Genomic DNA, 18,428 nt, shown 5'->3' with positions numbered 1-18,428 from the left:
AGCCCCGCCTTACTCCCGCATAGAAAAAAAAATTATAATGACATCCTGTTATTATCATTTTCTTTTTTGCACTGCTGAAATAGCAGTGGGGCGACACTCCTCCGGCTTAGCGGAGGAGCTGCCACTGGTTTTGGAATTTTTCCCCAACTCTCAGAGTCGCTTTTTTGAGCTGAATGACTCATATTGTGCTAGGAGTGTGTTTCCTGTTGATATTATCCTTTTCTTTCCTGTTTAGGATTTATGGATCCAGATGATGGGGTGACAGCTCGGGTGAGCATGCATAACCTGGTGCATGACCTCATGACAGGAAAAATGGGACAAGTCCCAATTTCTGCCAATGATCCAATGTTTTACCTGCACCATGCGCAAGTAGATATGTAAGTGTGCACGATCCTACAGAACTTTAAGAGAAGCATTGCAAGTTCATGCTATTCGTTTGCACCTAGTTGCCATTTTCAAGACCATAAATCCCATTCAGAATTGAAGAGGGGCAAAGTAGCAAATTAACCACGAAATCTGAAGAAACAGTATAAATATAATAAAGTTAGTAAGCACATTTATAGACAGTATTAAATCAATCAATCAATCAATCAATCAATCACTGCATTTGTAAAGCGCGCTACATACCCGAGAGGGTCTCAAGGCGCTGGGGAGGGGGGGGTGCTACTGGTCGAAGAGCCAGGTCTTGAGGAGTCTTCTGAAAGCCAGCAGGTCCTGGGTCTGTCGTAGGATGGTGGGGAGAGTGTTCCAGGTCTTGGCGGCGAGGTAGGAGAAGGATCTGCCGCCGCCGGTGGTTTTTCGGATGCGAGGGACTGTGGCGAGGGCGAGGTTGGCTGAGCGGAGGCTTCGGGTGGGGGTGTGGAAGCGGAGTCGGTTGTTGAGGTAGGTGGGTCCGGTGTTGTGCAGTGCTTTGTATGCGTGGATCAGGAGCTTGAAGGTGATCCTTTTGTTGACGGGGAGCCAGTGCAGGCCTCTCAGGTGGAGTGTGATGTGGCTGCGGCGGGGGACGTCGAGGATGAGTCGGGCCGAAGCGATCTGGATGCGTTGGAGTGGTCTCAGGAGCTTGTTTGTAGTTCCTGAGTAGAGGGCGTTCCCGTAGTCGAGTCTGTTGGTGATGAGGGCCTGGGTAACGTTTTTTCTCGTGTCGAGGGGGATCCATTTGAAGATCCTGCGGAGCATACGGAGGGTGTTGAAGCAGGATGCGGAGACGGCGCTGACTTGCCTGGTCATGGAGAGAGTGGAGTCGAGGATGACCCCAAGGTTGCGTGTGTGGTCCGTGGGTTCCGGGGCTGTGCCTAGTGACGTGGCCCACCAAGAGTCATCCCAGGCTGATGGGGTGGGTCCGAGGATGAGGACCTCTGTCTTGTCTGAGTTCAGCTTCAGTCTGCTGTCCTTCATCCAGTCGGCTACGGCCTTCATTCCTCTGTGGAGGTTAGCTTTGGTGGTGTGGGGATCTTCGGTGAGGGATATGATCAGCTGGGTGTCTTCGGCGTAGGAGATGATGTTGAGGTTGTGTTGTCGTGCGACGTGGGCGAGGGGGGCCATGTAGATATTGAACAGCGTCGGGCTGAGGGAGGATCCTTGTAGGACGCCGCAGATGATCTCAGTGGTTTTGCAGCGGAAGGGTGGGAGGCGGACGCTCTGTGTTCTACCGGAGAGGAAGGATGTGGTCCAGGTCAGGGCCTTCTCTTGGATACCGGCGTCATGGAGGCGTGCTGATAGGGTGCGGTGGCAGACCGTGTCAAAGGCTGTTGATAGGTCCAGGAGGATGAGGGCGGCTATTTCTCCTTTGTCCATCAGGGTCCGGATGTCGTCAGTGGCGGCGATGAGGGCGGTCTCGGTGCTGTGGTTGCTGCGAAAACCGGATTGTGAAGGGTCCAGGATGTTGTTAACTTCGAAGTAGCGGGTCAGCTGTTTGTTGACAATCATCTCGGTCACTTTTGCCGGGAAAGGGAGCAGGGAGATGGGCCGGAAGTTCTTGAGGTCCTTGGGGTCCGCCTTGGGCTTCTTCAGAAGGGCGTTGATCTTGGCGTGCTTCCAGCTTACTGGGAAGGTTGCTGTCTCGAAGGAACAGTTGATTGTTTTCCGGAGGTGGGGCGCGATGGTTGCGCTGGCTTTGTTGAAGACGTGGTGAGGGCAGGGGTCCGATGGGGATCCGGAGTGGATGGAGTTCATGGTTTTGATGGTGTCTTCATCGCTGACGCTGGACCAGACGGTCAGGCGACTGGTGCGAGTGGTAGTCGCAGGGGTGGTGAACTCGGTGGTGGGTGCGGGGGGGTCAGAGTTGAAGCTGTCGTGGATGTCGGTGATCTTGCGGTGGAAGAAGGTGGCCAGGGAGTCGCACAGGTCTTGAGATGGCGGGATGTCATTGGTGTTAGAGCTGGGGTTGGAGAGTTCTATCACGATGCTGAAGAGCTCTTTGGTGTTGTGTGCGTTGTTGTCTAGGCGGTCCTTGAAGGCGGTCTTCTTGGCGGTCCTGATGAGTTGGTGGTGTCTGCGGGTGGTGCTCTTGAGGGCTGTGTAGTTGTCTGGTGTTCGGTCGTGGAGCCATTTCTTCTCCAGCTTCCGACAGGTGTGCTTGGAGATCCGGAGGTCCTCGGTGAACCAGGCGGCTTTCTTGTTGGTGTGGTTGGTTGTAGAGGTCTTGAGAGGGGCGAGGGTGTTGGCGCAGTCGTTGATCCACTGTGTGAGGTTGGTCGTGCCGGTGTCTGGGTTGGTGGGGGTCGGTGGGTGGTCTCAGGGCGAGGGCGGTAGTCAGTTGGTCCCCGGTGACCTTGCCCCAGCAGCGGTGTGGTAGCTGTTGGGTGAGGTGGTGTGTGGTGGGTTTTCTGAAGGTGTAGTGGACGCATCTGTGGTCGGTCCAGTGTGGTTCGGTGGTGTGGACTTGCGGAGAAGATGGGGTCGAGCGTGTGTCCAGCGGTGTGAGTAGGTGTCGTTACGAGCTGTTTGAGTCCGAGGTTGGCGAGGTTGTCGATCAGGGCGGTGGAGTTGGCGTCGTTGTTGTTCTCGAGGTGGAAGTTCAGGTCCCCAAGGAGGATGTAGTCCGTGGAAGCGAGGGCGTGGGTGCTGATGAGGTCGGCGATGGTGTCACTGAACTGTGGGCGGGGTCCGGGAGGTCTGTAGATGAGAGTTCCTCTGAGGGTGGTGTTGGGGTCGGTGTGAATCTGGAAGTGCATGTGCTCGGCGGTGGTGAGGGTGTCATCGGTGTTTGTTGAGATTTTGATGGAGTCTTTGTGGATGAAGGTGATTCCTCCTCCCACTCCGTTGGTGCGGTCTCTGTGGGAGATCTTGTAGCCCTGTGGGATGGCTATGGCGATGTCTGGTGCTGAGGTGGCGTTCAGCCAGGTCTCCGTCAGGAAGGCGACGTCGGGGGCGGTGGAGTCTAGGAGGTCCCAGAGTTCGATGGCGTGCTTGCGAGCGGAGCGGGTGTTGAGGAGGATGCAGCGGAGGTGGTTGTGTTCTCTGGCTGGTGGTGTGGAGGGTTGGATGCTGGTGAATCTGCAGTTCCGGCAGGTGAAAGGCCCCTGGGTGTGTTTCGGGGTGGCCCGGTAGCAGGGGTGGTCTCATCTGGTATTGAGTGCGTGGAGGGTGCTTGCGTCGTAGTGCAGTCTGGCGTTGCGGGGGGTGCGGGGTCCAGGGGTTCTGGCGCTGGGTGCGGTCCAGGCACGGACGGGCGCAGAAGGGCCCTCAAATTGGTCTCAATGTCGTCGTGTGCTGAGATGGATTGAAAAAAGCGGGAATTCTTTCTCCAAAACACCAGAATGGGAGATATCAATCTTCAGTATCACTGTGCTGAAAACAAATTTGCGAAGTCCTTCATTCCCCCTTCCTAATTTTTCTCTTTTTAGATAGTGTTTACCTATTTGTACGAATGGTAGTGTGAATGAGTAGTAAGTGAATTTTATGTCTCTTATGTCTAGGATGTCTCTTCATAATATGAAGCACGTTATATGTTTGTACTAAAATTATAGTGGGTAGAAAAATCATTCTGTTTTAAAAAAAACACCAAAAAAATGGTTTGTTTGTCTTAATTACATGTGATATAAAGCTTAAATGATAAAAAGCGAAAATAAACTTGGTTTAAAAATTATAAAGGATTTGGAATTTGCTTACAGTGAATAACAATATGACATGATATGATATTTGGCAGCTATTTTTTGGCAATGTTGAATCTAGCTAGATCTCATTTAAATGTATAGGCCAGTATAGAGGTTTCCCTACTATATTTATTTTATCTACTCCCTCCTCTAGGGCCTATAAGTAACACAGGGAGAACCTTTTTCCTCACTAACTGGTATTCGGGCATTGCCATGCAACCACTCAAGGTTTTTGATACAAAGCTCTAGCAACAGAAAAGGTAGGCAAAGCTTTACACCATAAAAGTAAGGCTCCTCAAGGCAGGAGAAAAGTTTTCTTTTATCAAAAATGTTAAAACGTTGCAAGTGTGCTGTAATGTACAGTACACATACATCATAGGAAAAGTATTAAACTATGTCAAAGCATAGTATTTGTTACTGGATGGGTCAAGCACAAAACCTTTGCTAGATATCATGCAGGTACCCTTTCACTAGAGTGCAAGTTTGACTGCATGGTGCAATGCAGTCCAAAGTGTGTCAGCTCAGAAGAAGAAAGATACAGCACCATAAGTTAATAGATACGACTGTTCTGCTGTCCCTTTACCATGATGCAGTGCTGCAACCTTGGTTGCAGCTGGGGCTCTTAACTTGAGCTCACTGCCTTCAACAACTGATATAGCTCACAGCAGCAGGCTATAAAGCTATAATAGAGCTTCATATATTTGGGTAAAATGGTTCTCTCTGCCACAGATTACAACCTTCGGTAATGGATATTCTCCAATAAATCATCGCCTAAACATTTGTCATTCCATTCTTAAAGAAACGTTATTGGTAGATGGCAATATTAAAGCAACTGCAGCAAAAGAAGTGCAGTTCATTTGAGTTGATTTTCTAAACATTTCATACCTTCATTGAACTAGGGATGTTTCGGTCTTCCAGTCTGTTACTCCACAGTTGTCCACCAGAGTTTCAGTTATCAATACAAGGTTTTCTAGGTTGATAAATAAGGTATGGATGTCCTTTTAATGTTTCTCCAACACTTCATATTTGCTAATTGTCACATTACTTTAAGTTTTTAATCATTTCTTCAACAAGATTGCTATTATTAGCAGACTGTGGCTTATAAGTGGAAGGGGCCAACATGCTCACTCAGTGGCTGCTTAAGGGCTGATACAATGCTGGCTTTACCAAGACTTTTTAATCGAGCTCTGTATGTTCTGTACTTTCAAAACCTAAGCAACTACGGCTCCTGTGTCATCCTGCTGCCCATTTGCCAGACTATATAAGCAGTTCAAAGCCAGGACTATACACACATCCATCAAACCAGACTCCAACCTCATTGCTAGCCTAAGCCAGATGCATTAACTCGCTTTTGGTTTGGCTTCCAACATCAGCATGTCAGTTGAAGAAGACGACTGCAGAATATCCTGTGCATTAAGAATGGTTGAGATGTTCTGGCCCACAGATTTTGGGATGGGATCTGGCACTATCTCTAATGCAAGACATATTCAAGGTCAAGTGTTTTACTGAAACTATCATATGAGTCACAATGCTAACCATCTCTAGTCTAACTTTCAATGTGGCTTCAGATCATACGCAGCAAGTGGACTGCTAATTTACACACCATGGACTATGCACTCTTGACCACAAATGAAGATGATCCCTGCCTCCTGATATTGCTGGACTTCTCAGATGACTTCACTGCATCCCACCCTCATATATACTCCAGGGTCTCAAATGGGATTCACCTTCAATGTCCTTCACTGGTTCTCCTTCTACCTTTACAACCAACACAAGTTTGTTCACATAAGCACCTCCAGATCCCCAAAGATCCATCTCACCGTTGGAGTTCCCCAGGGGTTAATACTGTCTGCTGTCATTTTCCACCTATGCATGGACCCCCCTGGTGCTCCATTCATAAGTAATAACATTTAAGATTCACCAATATGCATATGATACACAACTTTACTTTAAAGTATTTTTTTACTTCAGCATCCAATGCCTCAAATACTGCCTGCACACCAGACGTGGATGACCAGAGCCTACCTAAAGCTCAACCTAACCAAGACAAAATTCCAGTTATTTGCCAAGAACAACACACAGGACACAGCACACATCTGGCTCAATGACATAACCCTTCACAGCTTCGCACCCAAACTTTCAGTGGGTGCCAAGTCTCTCGGATTCACCTTGGATACCAACCTCACCCTCAAGGAACACATTGCCAAACCAAAGAAAAACTACTGACGGCCTGGTACCATTTCCCTTCTCTAAATAAAGTGAAACCATATATTTCCAAACACAACTTCAGGACTGCTGTTCAGCCACTCATACCCTTGCATCTGGATGGTGATAACATCCTATTCCATGGCCTCCCAAACTCTGCACTGGTAAACCTTAAAGGCATCCTACACTCCACAGCATATATAATCCAGTGTGATAAGAAATATGATCACAAAACCAGCTGCATGATGTACAAACCCTTTATCTTGTTTCTCTGGTGGTTCCGCACACGCACATTGGGACATCATCAGACTGCAGACTAAGAAGTATAACAAAGAAACAAACAAAGATACAGTCTTTTTGCATCTACGCACCTAAGATCTGGAAAAAGATCTGATTTTTCAGCAGGCTCCCCCCTCAAAAAAGCTGCTCTTATTTATGAAAGAGTTGAAGACTCACCTTTTCAAAGAACACTACAACACAATGCAATATCTGTCCAGCTACCTTTCCTAATACTCATTGACTTTATGTTTGTCTTTGAGCCTGTGAAGTCCTCTACTGACTTTTGACTAGTTTTGTGCTATAGGAATACCATATAAACATACATACACTCATGTATCGGAGTATAAATCGCTAGCTTGCAGTTGGACTGAGCTGCATGACATTATGTTACCACTTCTACGTAGGCCTGGAATAACAGTAGAGACCATCTCAGACTTTTCAGCATTCAATGTTATATCTCAAAACATGCATGCACAGAGTGTTATGTGCCTTCTTCTTTTTCTGAAGCTCTCTCCTTACCTCTACACTCCCGTTTACTAGTCTCTGAATACATTCCTATGCCCACAATTTCTCCAAATGTGTTTATTTTGGACTCCCTTGACTCTTTTGCCTATTACAGTATGAGGCTACCACTGACTACTGTCACTGGGGTTGTTGGTGTTAAGGGAGTAGCCATAAAATTAACTACCCCCCAACTTTGAACTAAAGCTCTGTTGACACCAAGCAAGCAAAGCAAGTGAGACCAACCCTCCCTTGAAGAGATCCATTGACTCTTCCATCCAAGTACCTATTCATTCATACTTTCACTCTTCCATCCACCTACTGATATCCACTATTTCAGGTTTATATTCTGTCAACCATTTATTCTTTCATCCAACATTCAATATTTCCCTAGTCCATCTATCCATCCATTCTGCTACACATTCAGCCATCCATACATCCATCTATCCACTCTGCTGTCTATCCAGCATCCATCCAGATGTCCTTTCATTCATTCATCCACCCATCCACTGTGCTATCCATCCATCCATCATCCAGTCTCCTATCCATGCATCCACTCTGCCATCCACCCATCCTGCCATCAATCCATCACCCCTCACATGTCAATCCACTGTGCGACCCATTTACTCATCCTTTCACCCACTCATCCATCCATCCCTTTACTCTGTCATCCTTTCATCTGTCCATACACCTATCAATCCATTTCTTTACTCTGCCATCCTTTCCTCTGTCCATCCACCCATTTATTCACTCATGCATCCTTTTATTCTGCCATCCTTCTACCTGTCCATCCACCTATCCATGCATCCCTTTACTCTGTCATTCGTCCACCTACCCATCCACCTACCCATTCGCTCACTCATTCGATCATCCATCCCTTTATTCTGTCATCCTTTCACCTATACATCCACCTATCCACCCACTCATTCATCCACCCACTCATCCATCCTTCCTTTTACCCTTCCTTCAATTCATTACTCCTTCCTTTTTTCCCTTTTCTATTTGCCCATCTTTCGTCCCTCTTTGCTCCTGCTTGCTCTTCTATTGACACTGTATTCATTTACAGCAATAAGTATGAACCTTTGTCTACCCAGTTGTAGACAGAAGAGCCCCACCCCTGCTGTAGCTGCTACAGTGGAGTGTTCACGACTCCCCTGGTTGGTGCAATGGTAAATAAGCAGCTCTTTTTTATATTACTAAACTTTAGTTTTGGCACTAGTTATAGGCTGATGCCTGTTATCAACCTCACATGTAAGGCTATGTGCTCCACAAGTGTCACAACCCGCTTTGCTGTCCTCTAAATGAGCATGAGGAAAAACTTCACCAGAATGTTTCCCTCTGCAATAGTCAATGTCTTTTTCCCATCGACTATAACCGCTACCTGTGATATTCTTACACCTTCCACTGTTGGCTCCTGCTCATTGAACCCGAGGTCCTTGAATGAAGGATTAGATGTCATTCGATCTGCTCCACCACAGAGAGCCTGGCCTGTTCTGCAGCTGCCCAATGAGATCTCTGCCTAAATGCTGCAGCCACGGACGTGACTGTGACTTCTCCAAGGGGTGATGGGGCACCCAATATGAGAAAAGGTACAAGGAGCTTCCGATTGACATACATATTGACTTTCATGTTCCTACACCCTTGATGGGCACCACAAGCAATGAATGTAATATCACTTTCCGCAAGTAAGGAAAACAGAAGGCAGGGCATGTTGCTGGTAAAATGAAAACTTTATCCAAAGTCTCATTCCAATACTTCTTATAAATGTACATTTTCTCAGTAATGCAACGGTCTCTTGTGAGGTATAAATGCAGCTCTCAGAAGTTGAATTCTACATTAATTAAGATAAATTAGGCAGTAACCTGTTAGCTTCTTCGCAATCAAATGCATGCAAAAACTCTTAGATTCAATTAGTATCTAGAACTTCGCTGCTAGCGTCATTCAATCTTCCTTGCATAAAAGCCCTTCTTACTTCTGTACTCCCACCAAGTCAAATAGAAGATTCGATGGAGGAAGTGGGGCTACTACATATTTTATTCCAACTTGTATTCATAGGAACATCTGTGAAAACTTCGATGGCAGAGTTTACAACACAAATTTAGGAATACAGTGGTAGAACCATGGGTTATAAAGACCAGCGTATGGGTAACAACTATTATCCCTGGCTGCTGCATTCCAGTCTATAGTATTTGCACACTATGCAAATCAAGACAAATGCCAACCATATGGAAATCAGCCTTGGCCCAGTTTCAATAAAAACTGCCCAGCTTGGTCATAGGAGGTCCGTTCTAGATCGGAACAAAAGCAAACACAGACTGTTTTTGTTAAACATAACCATCAGGAACAACTTCATTCCTAAGGCCCAGTGATCATGAGGCCTGAATGAGAGTACAGCTGTTACACTCAGAAAGCGGTCTACAACAAAGTAATGTAAGAGATGCTAGAATTACTCACAGCCGGGGGTGGCGAGAGGGGGGTGGTGTGGGTGTGTGTGGGTGTGGGTGTGTGTGTGTGTGTGTGTGTCTTTGTCATGCAGACTTCTGCCCAGGGTGTGGTGGGAGAGTGTATCGAAGACAGCAGAGAGGTCAAGTAGGATGAGGGCTGCTGTTTCTCCATGGCCCAGTATTGTGCGGATGCCATCAGTGGCCACAATGAGTGCTGTGGTTACTCCTGAAGGCTGGTTGGATGTGGTCAAGTAGGTCATGGAGGGGGTTGGTGACTTATTTATTGATGACCTCTTCTATCACTTTGACTGGGAATAGGAGCAGAGAGATGGGTAAGAAGTTGCTCAGCTAGCTAGGGACGGACAAAGGTTTTTTGAGGCAAGTGTTGACCGCATCATGTTTCCAGTCTTCTGGGAAAGTGACGGATTTGATGGAGGTGTTGATTATGTGGATTAGGATGTTGCTAAGTTGTCAAACATTTCTCAATGACCCATTTCCACTACAAATAAGTTGGAGATGTAGAACTGTTAAGGGTAGGATTAAATCAATTTCTGGGGTAGGTATGAGAAGGTAAGGGAACATCCCCAAAATTGGTGAGTGTGCAGGAAAAGGTGATTCTTCACTTGAGCATTTTTGGTAAATAGATGCTGGCAATGGATCTTTCTACACTCAAATGTCCATAAAATACAGGCAAACAAAACTATTATACATCTACTTTATTTTTGATGCGTTGTACATATTTTTGCCTTCCAGGGTATTTGAAAAATGGATCAGAAATAACCGAGCCACGCCTGACGATTACCCACCGGAGGAGTGCCCAACTGGGCAAGATCCCAATTGCTTCATGGTTCCCTTCCTTCCAACTGTGAAAAACAGCGATCTGCTGAAGCCATCATCAAATTTTAGATACACCTACATACCATATTCTGGATGTCGTGTTGATGTAGATTAAGCTACTGGGGTATTACTGAGCATGACGTTGGTGTATGTGCCACACCTCTGCATTCTCTTTCTGTTCTGTGCTTAGCACTGTACCTTAAGCCAGTAACCATGTGATAATATTAAGCCTTAGCACATCATGCCAAGATTCAAGTGTTCATAGACCTTTTAGAGTCTCACTGTTATCTAACCCCTACCCACTCTTATATGTTTAGACAGATAATTTTGGTTCTTACTCAATAGTTGGAGAACTTTGATGAGTGTTGACATTAAAACGTTTTTCCAGAGTTCCTTTGGTTGATTCCACATTGCAGTGAGCCTTTCAGTGGCATTAAAGCTGGAGCTAATGCTGATTGCACACTGTATCCTGCCTCCAGTCTCACAATCATCTAATATTAACATCATGATTTTAGCACCTCCTTATCTACCAGCCTCTACTGGGGAAAGGAGATGATCCAACAGGAAACCAAATACAGCCCAACATTACACTGGGCAAGCAAATGTAGCAAGCAAACATCTCAGTTTAGTGGGCTCTCCCCTACAGACAATGTTAGAAAAAAGAATCGGCCCAAACAATGCATATTACAGCCCATTTTTTAGATGCATTGGATAAGCAATTTGGCGTGGATGGTCTCTTTAAGCTCTTAAATTGCAATTTACAGGTAAATGCCTGAATGCCCAAATGGTCAGTTCTCGCCATAAGTAAGGATAAGACCACACCTGACTCCACTAGATTACTCTTGTTCAAAGATTCAAGCCCTTTGCTTAAGCCTTGGAGCCCAATTATCATATGCTGTGTGGCTATTATAGAATAACTATTTCACTAAATATATGCTTGATTGATTGAATATAGAAATAGCAGGCAATCGGGTTAACTTACTACCCCATTATACCATCTACAGCTTTGCACTTTCAAGAATGTTTGAAATTTATGAGATGCAATGATTAGACAGTTGTGTGTGAAGCCTAAATTGCAAATCACTATGCATAAAAGTCAAATATTTGTGTTACTTTAGATATTGTAACTTATAAATGTAGTTTGTTGCAAAATTGAGGAACTGAGCATTTAATCCTTCTCTAAGGGCCTAATTTAGATCTTTGCAGACTGGTTACTCTGTCACAACGGTGACAGATATCCCATCCGCTGAAATATAAATCCCATGACATCCTATGGGATTTATATTTTGGCGGATGGGATTTCCGTCACTGTTGTGATGGAGTAACCTGTCCGCAAAGATCTAAATCAGGCCCCAAGTCAAAAAAAGTTATATAGAACAAGTATTGGTGGCTGTTCCTTGTTGTATATTGTAATATCATTAGAGTAGGGTTACTAGATGACTTATTGACGCATGCACCTCTTTTCCAGTTGAGGGCTTTCGTTCAACAGATCGAAGTATTCGGAGTAGTAGTAGTCTCAGCTCAATTCAATTGTATCTATTGTATAAATTTTATGAAAAGACAGTGATTTGTAAAAAAGGAAAATCCATAATTATAACAGTTGTGTCCTGGTGACATAAAATCATTTACCAACCCTACTTTAGAGGCCTTTTTGTTCCAACATTGAGTATAAGGGAGCAAATGGTTGAAACAAATTTTAATTTTCTTATCAGTTGCTGAGCATTTTAATATGAGGTTCGTTCCACCCACCATAAAGAGGGACACTGTTATACACTTCTGCTAACAGGACAGCAAACAGGCCTGAGTAAATAGCAGCCCATATATTTTTTCAGTTTTCTCCAAACTGTAACATAGGTGGTTGTCACTACTGAACGAGGAAATTTTATTTTAGTTTTTCTTCCTTTAACAATTTTGGATGTGCAAAAATTCACTTTTTTATTCAGAAAGCATATTGTGTTAAAAGGCAACTTTTTAGTTATGTTCACATATTAGCACATTAAAACATATGAATAGTTTTGGGTTGAGGAGACTGAAGTGGTCTACTATGCGAAGTCACTGATTTCACAATCCCACAGTGAGCAATGGTGGAGGCCGAGCCCCTCGAGAAAATGGTGGCAATGTGTTAGACGAAGAAGGCATTGACTCAAACATGCCAGGATACATCCACAGAGTTGCAGGTGGCAATGCCAGGTGTATTTTCAACTGAAATTTGCAATGGTCTAGAAAAGTGGGCATCTTATAAGATATCTTAGAAGTGGAAGATGCATCCCACTGTGGTAGTCCTATCTGATGGAAATAACCACACTAGAGGTGGCTGAAATCTCAGAGTCATGCTTGTGGTGCATCATGGTAGCATGCTTGTGGAGCTGATCATGGTTCCAGTGCAGACTGAAAGGGAAGGCTTGCTGGGTCCCAGTTGCAGCTGGTGATCTCTGAAAGTGGTAAGGCGTAATACTTAAGACCCAAGACAACGGGATGCACAGCAATAATGTCTGTAACTGTTCATTTAAGTTCAAACACATTTGTCCATTTATTTGAGTCCAAATAATTCCAAAAGGAATCTAAAGTGATCCATGGTTTTATACATTTTTCTATTTCTGTATTTCATTATAGTTCAACAAGTTCCCGCCAGGCTTTACTCATATGACGTAATACTTGCCATAAGTTCCTCTGATTGCTTTGAGTGACCCCTAAATGTTAAGAATTACCGCAAAGTGTTCCAGTGCCAGAATTTTGTCATAGTACCACCCTATGCCAAGAATTACATACATAGTACCAGAATTTTGCCATTGATACTGCACATATTCCATGGATGACTGACATGTTGAAATTACCTCCAGTGTGTCAGAGGCAGCATTTTCTTATAGTTTGCTTACCCCAACTAGACGCCCCTCCACCTCAAAGGGCTCAGATTTGAAATCCTGGTGTACAGGCGCCCTACTTTATAAATAGGTTTTGGTAGGCTCCTCGGGTCACTGGTGTTACTGCATCTGCTGCACCATTGCCAGCTGCACCTCTGACACAATACCAGCCTCTCTCACAATATCCTTATTACTCATTCTAACTCACTCCTTTTCTCACTCCCTCTCCGTCACTTTCACTCACTCATTGATTCTCAAAAATGTTTACTCTCTTTGACCCTATCAAACACACTAAACCAACATGCACTCTCACTCAAATTTATGCTTTCTCAATCACTCTCAAATACACATTTATTCACTCATGCACATAGAAACAACACTACATTATATTTTTTTACTTACCTTTCTTCTTTTGCTGGCAACTCCAAGGCTCAATGGTAGCAGCAGGACAAGAATGTATTACTGGACTTCAGAATCCGAACAAGAAGCCAGACAAAGCATCAGGTCCAGGATTATAAAGTGGAAGAAACACCTCAAGCCCTCTCCCAGCTTCTTGTTAGGACTAGAAGCACAGCACTATGATACGCCTGCACAGTGCTTGGGATTCTGACCCTGTTGCACTATGTGGCTCTTAATTAGCTACAGTGATGTACGAATGTGCACCCTGGCAGCCACATTTTACCAGATATATTGTGCTGTCTAAAGCATGTGCAGTGTGTCTGCTGTATAAAATGGACTGGGACTGTGTGAAGAGATTGCAGTTGAACTGCACCCCTCAGATGCGCAATCCAGACATCTATCTACAGACAAAGCACTGTGTTTTTAAACAACACTCTGTAGATGGATAATTGCTCAGTCTCCGTTTCTCCTCCTGTCATCAAGAGCCTGGAAACAAGGCTGAGAAGGCCGAACAGCAGACTTGCATTGTTCATGAAAACACAAAAGTTATGTTTTCAAGAACACTGCTAAGATAAATAATTTGTACAGTGTGTGCTGAGGATCAGGAGATTGAGTGGTGCACCACCAGTGACAAAGCTACACCCTGAAGCCCTGGCAGAGGAGACGCCACTGCTGTCCCCTCACCTGGCAATGCCCATTGTGGTTTCTTGGATGTAATATTATTTACTTTGTTTTTGCCACCTGCTGTATGTATTGAAGGCACTCTTGCTAACTGTCTTTAGCACATGATTTGTGAGAAAATGCTTTCAGGAATCCTAGAACTCATTCCTGGGGGCATTGCAAACTTTATTAGTACCCAGAGTAGAATGTTTGAAGCAGGCCAGCAAACCAGAATGCTCCTCTTGCAGGACTTAGCTATTTTTCCATGCCCACAAATGAGTATTCTGTGCCTGCCAGCTCACTGCACCTCTGGCATGCCTTGTGCTGGTGGGCCACAACTCATATTTAGTCCAAGGCTCTGCTACTGGCGACTGTCGGGAGGCTGCAGCAGCAGCTCTTTGATCCACAACTGCTCTCTCTTTGTGCTTGGCTCTATTGCTTGCTATTTATTTATTATTGCTTGCCAATATTTTTCCTTCCTTCAGGTATGCAGTGTTTCTACTCTGGCGAAGTTGCATTTAGTTTGGATGACATCTTTTATTCTGGTCATCTGTGGATTCTGGACTTTATCCTTGTTGTCAGTCTTTTGTCCTCTGTCTTTCTCTTATCGTAGTGCGTTTTTATTTGTTCTTCCTTCCGCTTGAGGTTACTCTTCCTACTCCTCTGTGTGTGTGTCTGGTTATAGTCCAGTGGTTTGTTGTGTTGTGCTATGCCTTGCTTTCTCACTTGCCTGCCTGGCCAGTAGGTGTGTCTGAGGGGTAGTCATTGGTGCTTTCATGTTTTGTCTTTTCCTCGTTTTCTTTCGCTGGGTCTTTCGTCTCTTTTCTGTTATTTATAGAAGGGAGGATGGGTTATATTTATCTGTTTTTTTTCATCTGTCGCTTCCTCTTTTCTCTACTCCCACCTTTCTTTCTGTTCCCTCCTTCTTTTTCACTTCCTTGCATCGTTTGTGCCGTTCCTGTATTCCTCTTTTTCTTTCCTCATTTATGGTTCTCCCATCTTAATTGCTTTTGTTATCAAAGAAAGGGGGATACGTAGTATCATAGTATCCTATTCATGTTAATGTCATACCATTTTCTCCACCTGCTCAGCCAGTGGGATGTTGCAGTGATGATGCACTTAGGAATGTTGGGAGTCTGTGAGGAGAAGTCGCAGTTGCGATTGGGCTGAGCAGCATGCTGGCTGCTCCTGGTGGGGCTGATCTACTGAACATGTAACTAACTACAAATAAACATTTTGAACTACATCAACCTGCTTGAACCTCGTTACTACACATTCCTTGTCAAAAGACAGAGAAAGGAAACTCCTTGGATTCCAAACTATCAATTTAATTCTATTGAAAGTATGAGTTGGACTGTAAATGTGATCATTCATTATTGTTTTTCCTTTTACAACTAGGACATTTACACTTTGCTTTAAAAACGTTTTCTTATTATGCTATTGGGTAAAATAGCAAGTGCAAAACAATGATGGTCTAGCTTCAGAAGTATAATTCATTAGAAGCTCCATTAAGTCAGACACAAATGCTTGTTACCTCAAGGCTTTACCAGATACCCTAGAGATGTGCACAAATCCTTGCTGTAGCACTTTTGGACACTACTAGATATCCCAGAGTAAAACCCAAATGGTTCAAGGAGCAGGCTGCAGTACCTACCTTACGCTGTGTCTACAGGACACTTCAGTTAAATGCAGGAAGTAAGATATCTGGTCCTGGAATTCTACATTGTCTCATATCTTGGTTTGTATGGACTGCTTATTGTACTAAAATCAATTTCTAGTGCCTGCTCAAAGTAAACTTAAATTATATCCCAGTCTCACAGATTTACGAAAGGGGATAAAGGATAGAACTGGATTAAAAGCTAACAAGATTATTTTTTTGGGTTTAAGATGGTTTATTTGCAATTAATATAACACAAAAGTAGCAATTACATGATGTCAATAATAATGTAAAAATTCCCCAAAATAGTAGAACTGCACAATAACTATTCAGTTTATTAGATCAAAGGAAAAATAGAACCTTATTCTATATATCAAAAGAGGTGTAAAACTTGCAATTACTACGTTAATAAAAAGAAAAGAGCATGATATATATTGTATCATGAAGGAAGAAGAGAAAGAAAGAAAAGAAGGAAGGAAGAGAAGAAGATATAATGCTTCACATAAAGATAAGTAAAAAGAGAAGATTATAGAATTGTTGTGTGTTGTATATCAAAGATAGAATCAACCAAGCATTCGGAATTTAATATTTAATTAAATTATTTAGAGAGGTTTTATCACATCAGTGGGAATATTTTGTTTAGCAAAATTGTTAGATAGAAAGGATGTCAATGGCGACCATAATTAGTGCTTTTATTATCCACCTATATATATTTATGATAAAATAGCATTGTGTATTCTATGGTTAACTCAAACCAACTTTCACCACTTTAGAAAGGTAATGTTACTGTTATCTTCTCAATTAGAAGTTATCACTTGTAAAGCAATAGTAATAAGGAGCTCTACAAATTTCCCAGTAAAATGATCTGAAGCCCAAATATATGAAAGTCCCCTAAGGTAGATATGCATTACATCAAATTGTATTTTAGCTTAACATTCATCCAAACATTTTCCCCAGACTTGTTGCCAAAACAATGTAATTTGTGAACAGTTGAAAAACATATGTATAACATCACTATAATAGTTATGGCCAGACTAACATTCACTATTATTAATATTCATTTTATCAAAAGAACAGGGAGTTAAATACAGTCTATTATAAAAATAATATAAAGTTTGCATGCTGTTGGACTAAATCTTGAACCATATAGAGGTAGATAAAATATTGCTGAAAACTTCCCCCTGTGCAAAGTCAACCTTAGCTATAAGTCTACAACTTCTGACTTCAATTAACGGTTTGTATATATAAGATGCTGTAATTTGAGTATTAAAATTATAAGCTTGGGAATTAGCAGTATTATTCAGAAATAATGTTTGAAATGAATCTGGTAACATTCTTAACAATTCTTATTAAAAGTTCATATTTAAGTTCAAAGCGATCAGGGACGTGAAATCTAGATTTCAGTTCACAGATGGACATGAAATGTTTGTTTGAGAACAACTGTCCAATATATAAAACAACTTTATATACCCAATCTTTCTAATCTAAAATATGTTGAGCATGTTTAACATTGGAACTATACCAAACAGGAAGCAAAGAGCAATTTCTGAAGCAGAAAGCTCATGTATAAAAAAGTGTTTCGCTATTAGGGCTAGATTAATTAATACCAGGATAAGAGATTTTGGGGGGTTTCGGTGACATATATATAAAATCCTTGAAGGATAGTTCCTAATTTTTGCCCTATACTGTGATTTTGAAGGTGAATCTCAGCCAATGAAGTATAGGTCTGTCATAAAGGCAGGATGACAGTTCATAAAATTTGGAACATTGACTTCTCCCTTAGTTTAGATAGTGTAAGCTTTTAGAGATATACATGTTTTTGTGGTTCCATAGAGCATTGGATAGAAGAGAGTCAATCTATCTAAAATAATTGTAGGGAGTTTACCAGGAAGCATGGACAGAGTAAAATTGACAATGAGAAATACTATCAGTTTAATAAATTCTATTCAGGCCCACCAGGTAAAAAAAACAACAAAAAAAACTAGGGAACATTTTTCAGATAATTCACTTTTTTTGTTTTGAACTTTATTACAATTAAGCAAGATGTTGTCTGTAATTGTGTTAGAATGGAGGATATCTAGCCATTTAATTTGAGTTGCACTCCAAGCAAAACCCCTATCATACATTTCTTTAAAACATTATTTATTAAGTGGCATTATTTCAGATTTTTTATTTGTAGCCAGATATAATAGAATAAGAAGAAACAATCTCAATAAATCAGAGATAGGGGAAGATGGATTAGCCATTTGCATTAATATATCATTAGCACATGCTGTGAATTTTCATTAACCCCTTCGCTGCTAGGCCTTTTCCCCCCTGTGCTAAGCCTTTTTTTGGCTATTTGGGGTAGTTCGCGCTTAGGCCCCTGTAACCTTTTAACCACATAAGGTATCCACGCCAAATTTGCGTCCTTTTTTTTCCAACATCATGGGAATTTTAAAGGTACCCAGGGTTTGTGGATTCCCCTGGAGGGTACCCAGAAATTAGC

General features: G+C 42.9%; 1 protein-coding gene across 1 annotated transcript in view; it reads left to right on the top strand.

Moving 5' to 3' along the window:
* Nucleotides 1-10,478, top strand: part of LOC146784115 (tyrosinase-like) — a 79,083-nt gene extending 68,605 nt beyond the window's left edge. Inside the window, exons 4-5 of the mRNA XM_085632902.1 lie at nucleotides 236-377; nucleotides 10,280-10,478. Of these exons, the coding sequence (XP_085489028.1) occupies nucleotides 236-377; nucleotides 10,280-10,478 (341 nt within the window). The remainder of the gene's footprint in view (nucleotides 1-235; nucleotides 378-10,279) is intronic.
* Nucleotides 10,479-18,428: the final 7,950 nt, after the last annotated feature.

The sequence above is a fragment of the Triturus cristatus genome, chromosome 11 (assembly GCF_964204655.1).
Source record: "Triturus cristatus chromosome 11, aTriCri1.1, whole genome shotgun sequence".
Classification (NCBI taxonomy): domain Eukaryota; kingdom Metazoa; phylum Chordata; class Amphibia; order Caudata; family Salamandridae; genus Triturus; species Triturus cristatus.
Note: the sequence above shows the minus strand (reverse complement) of the source record. Positions and strands in the feature narration are given on the sequence as shown.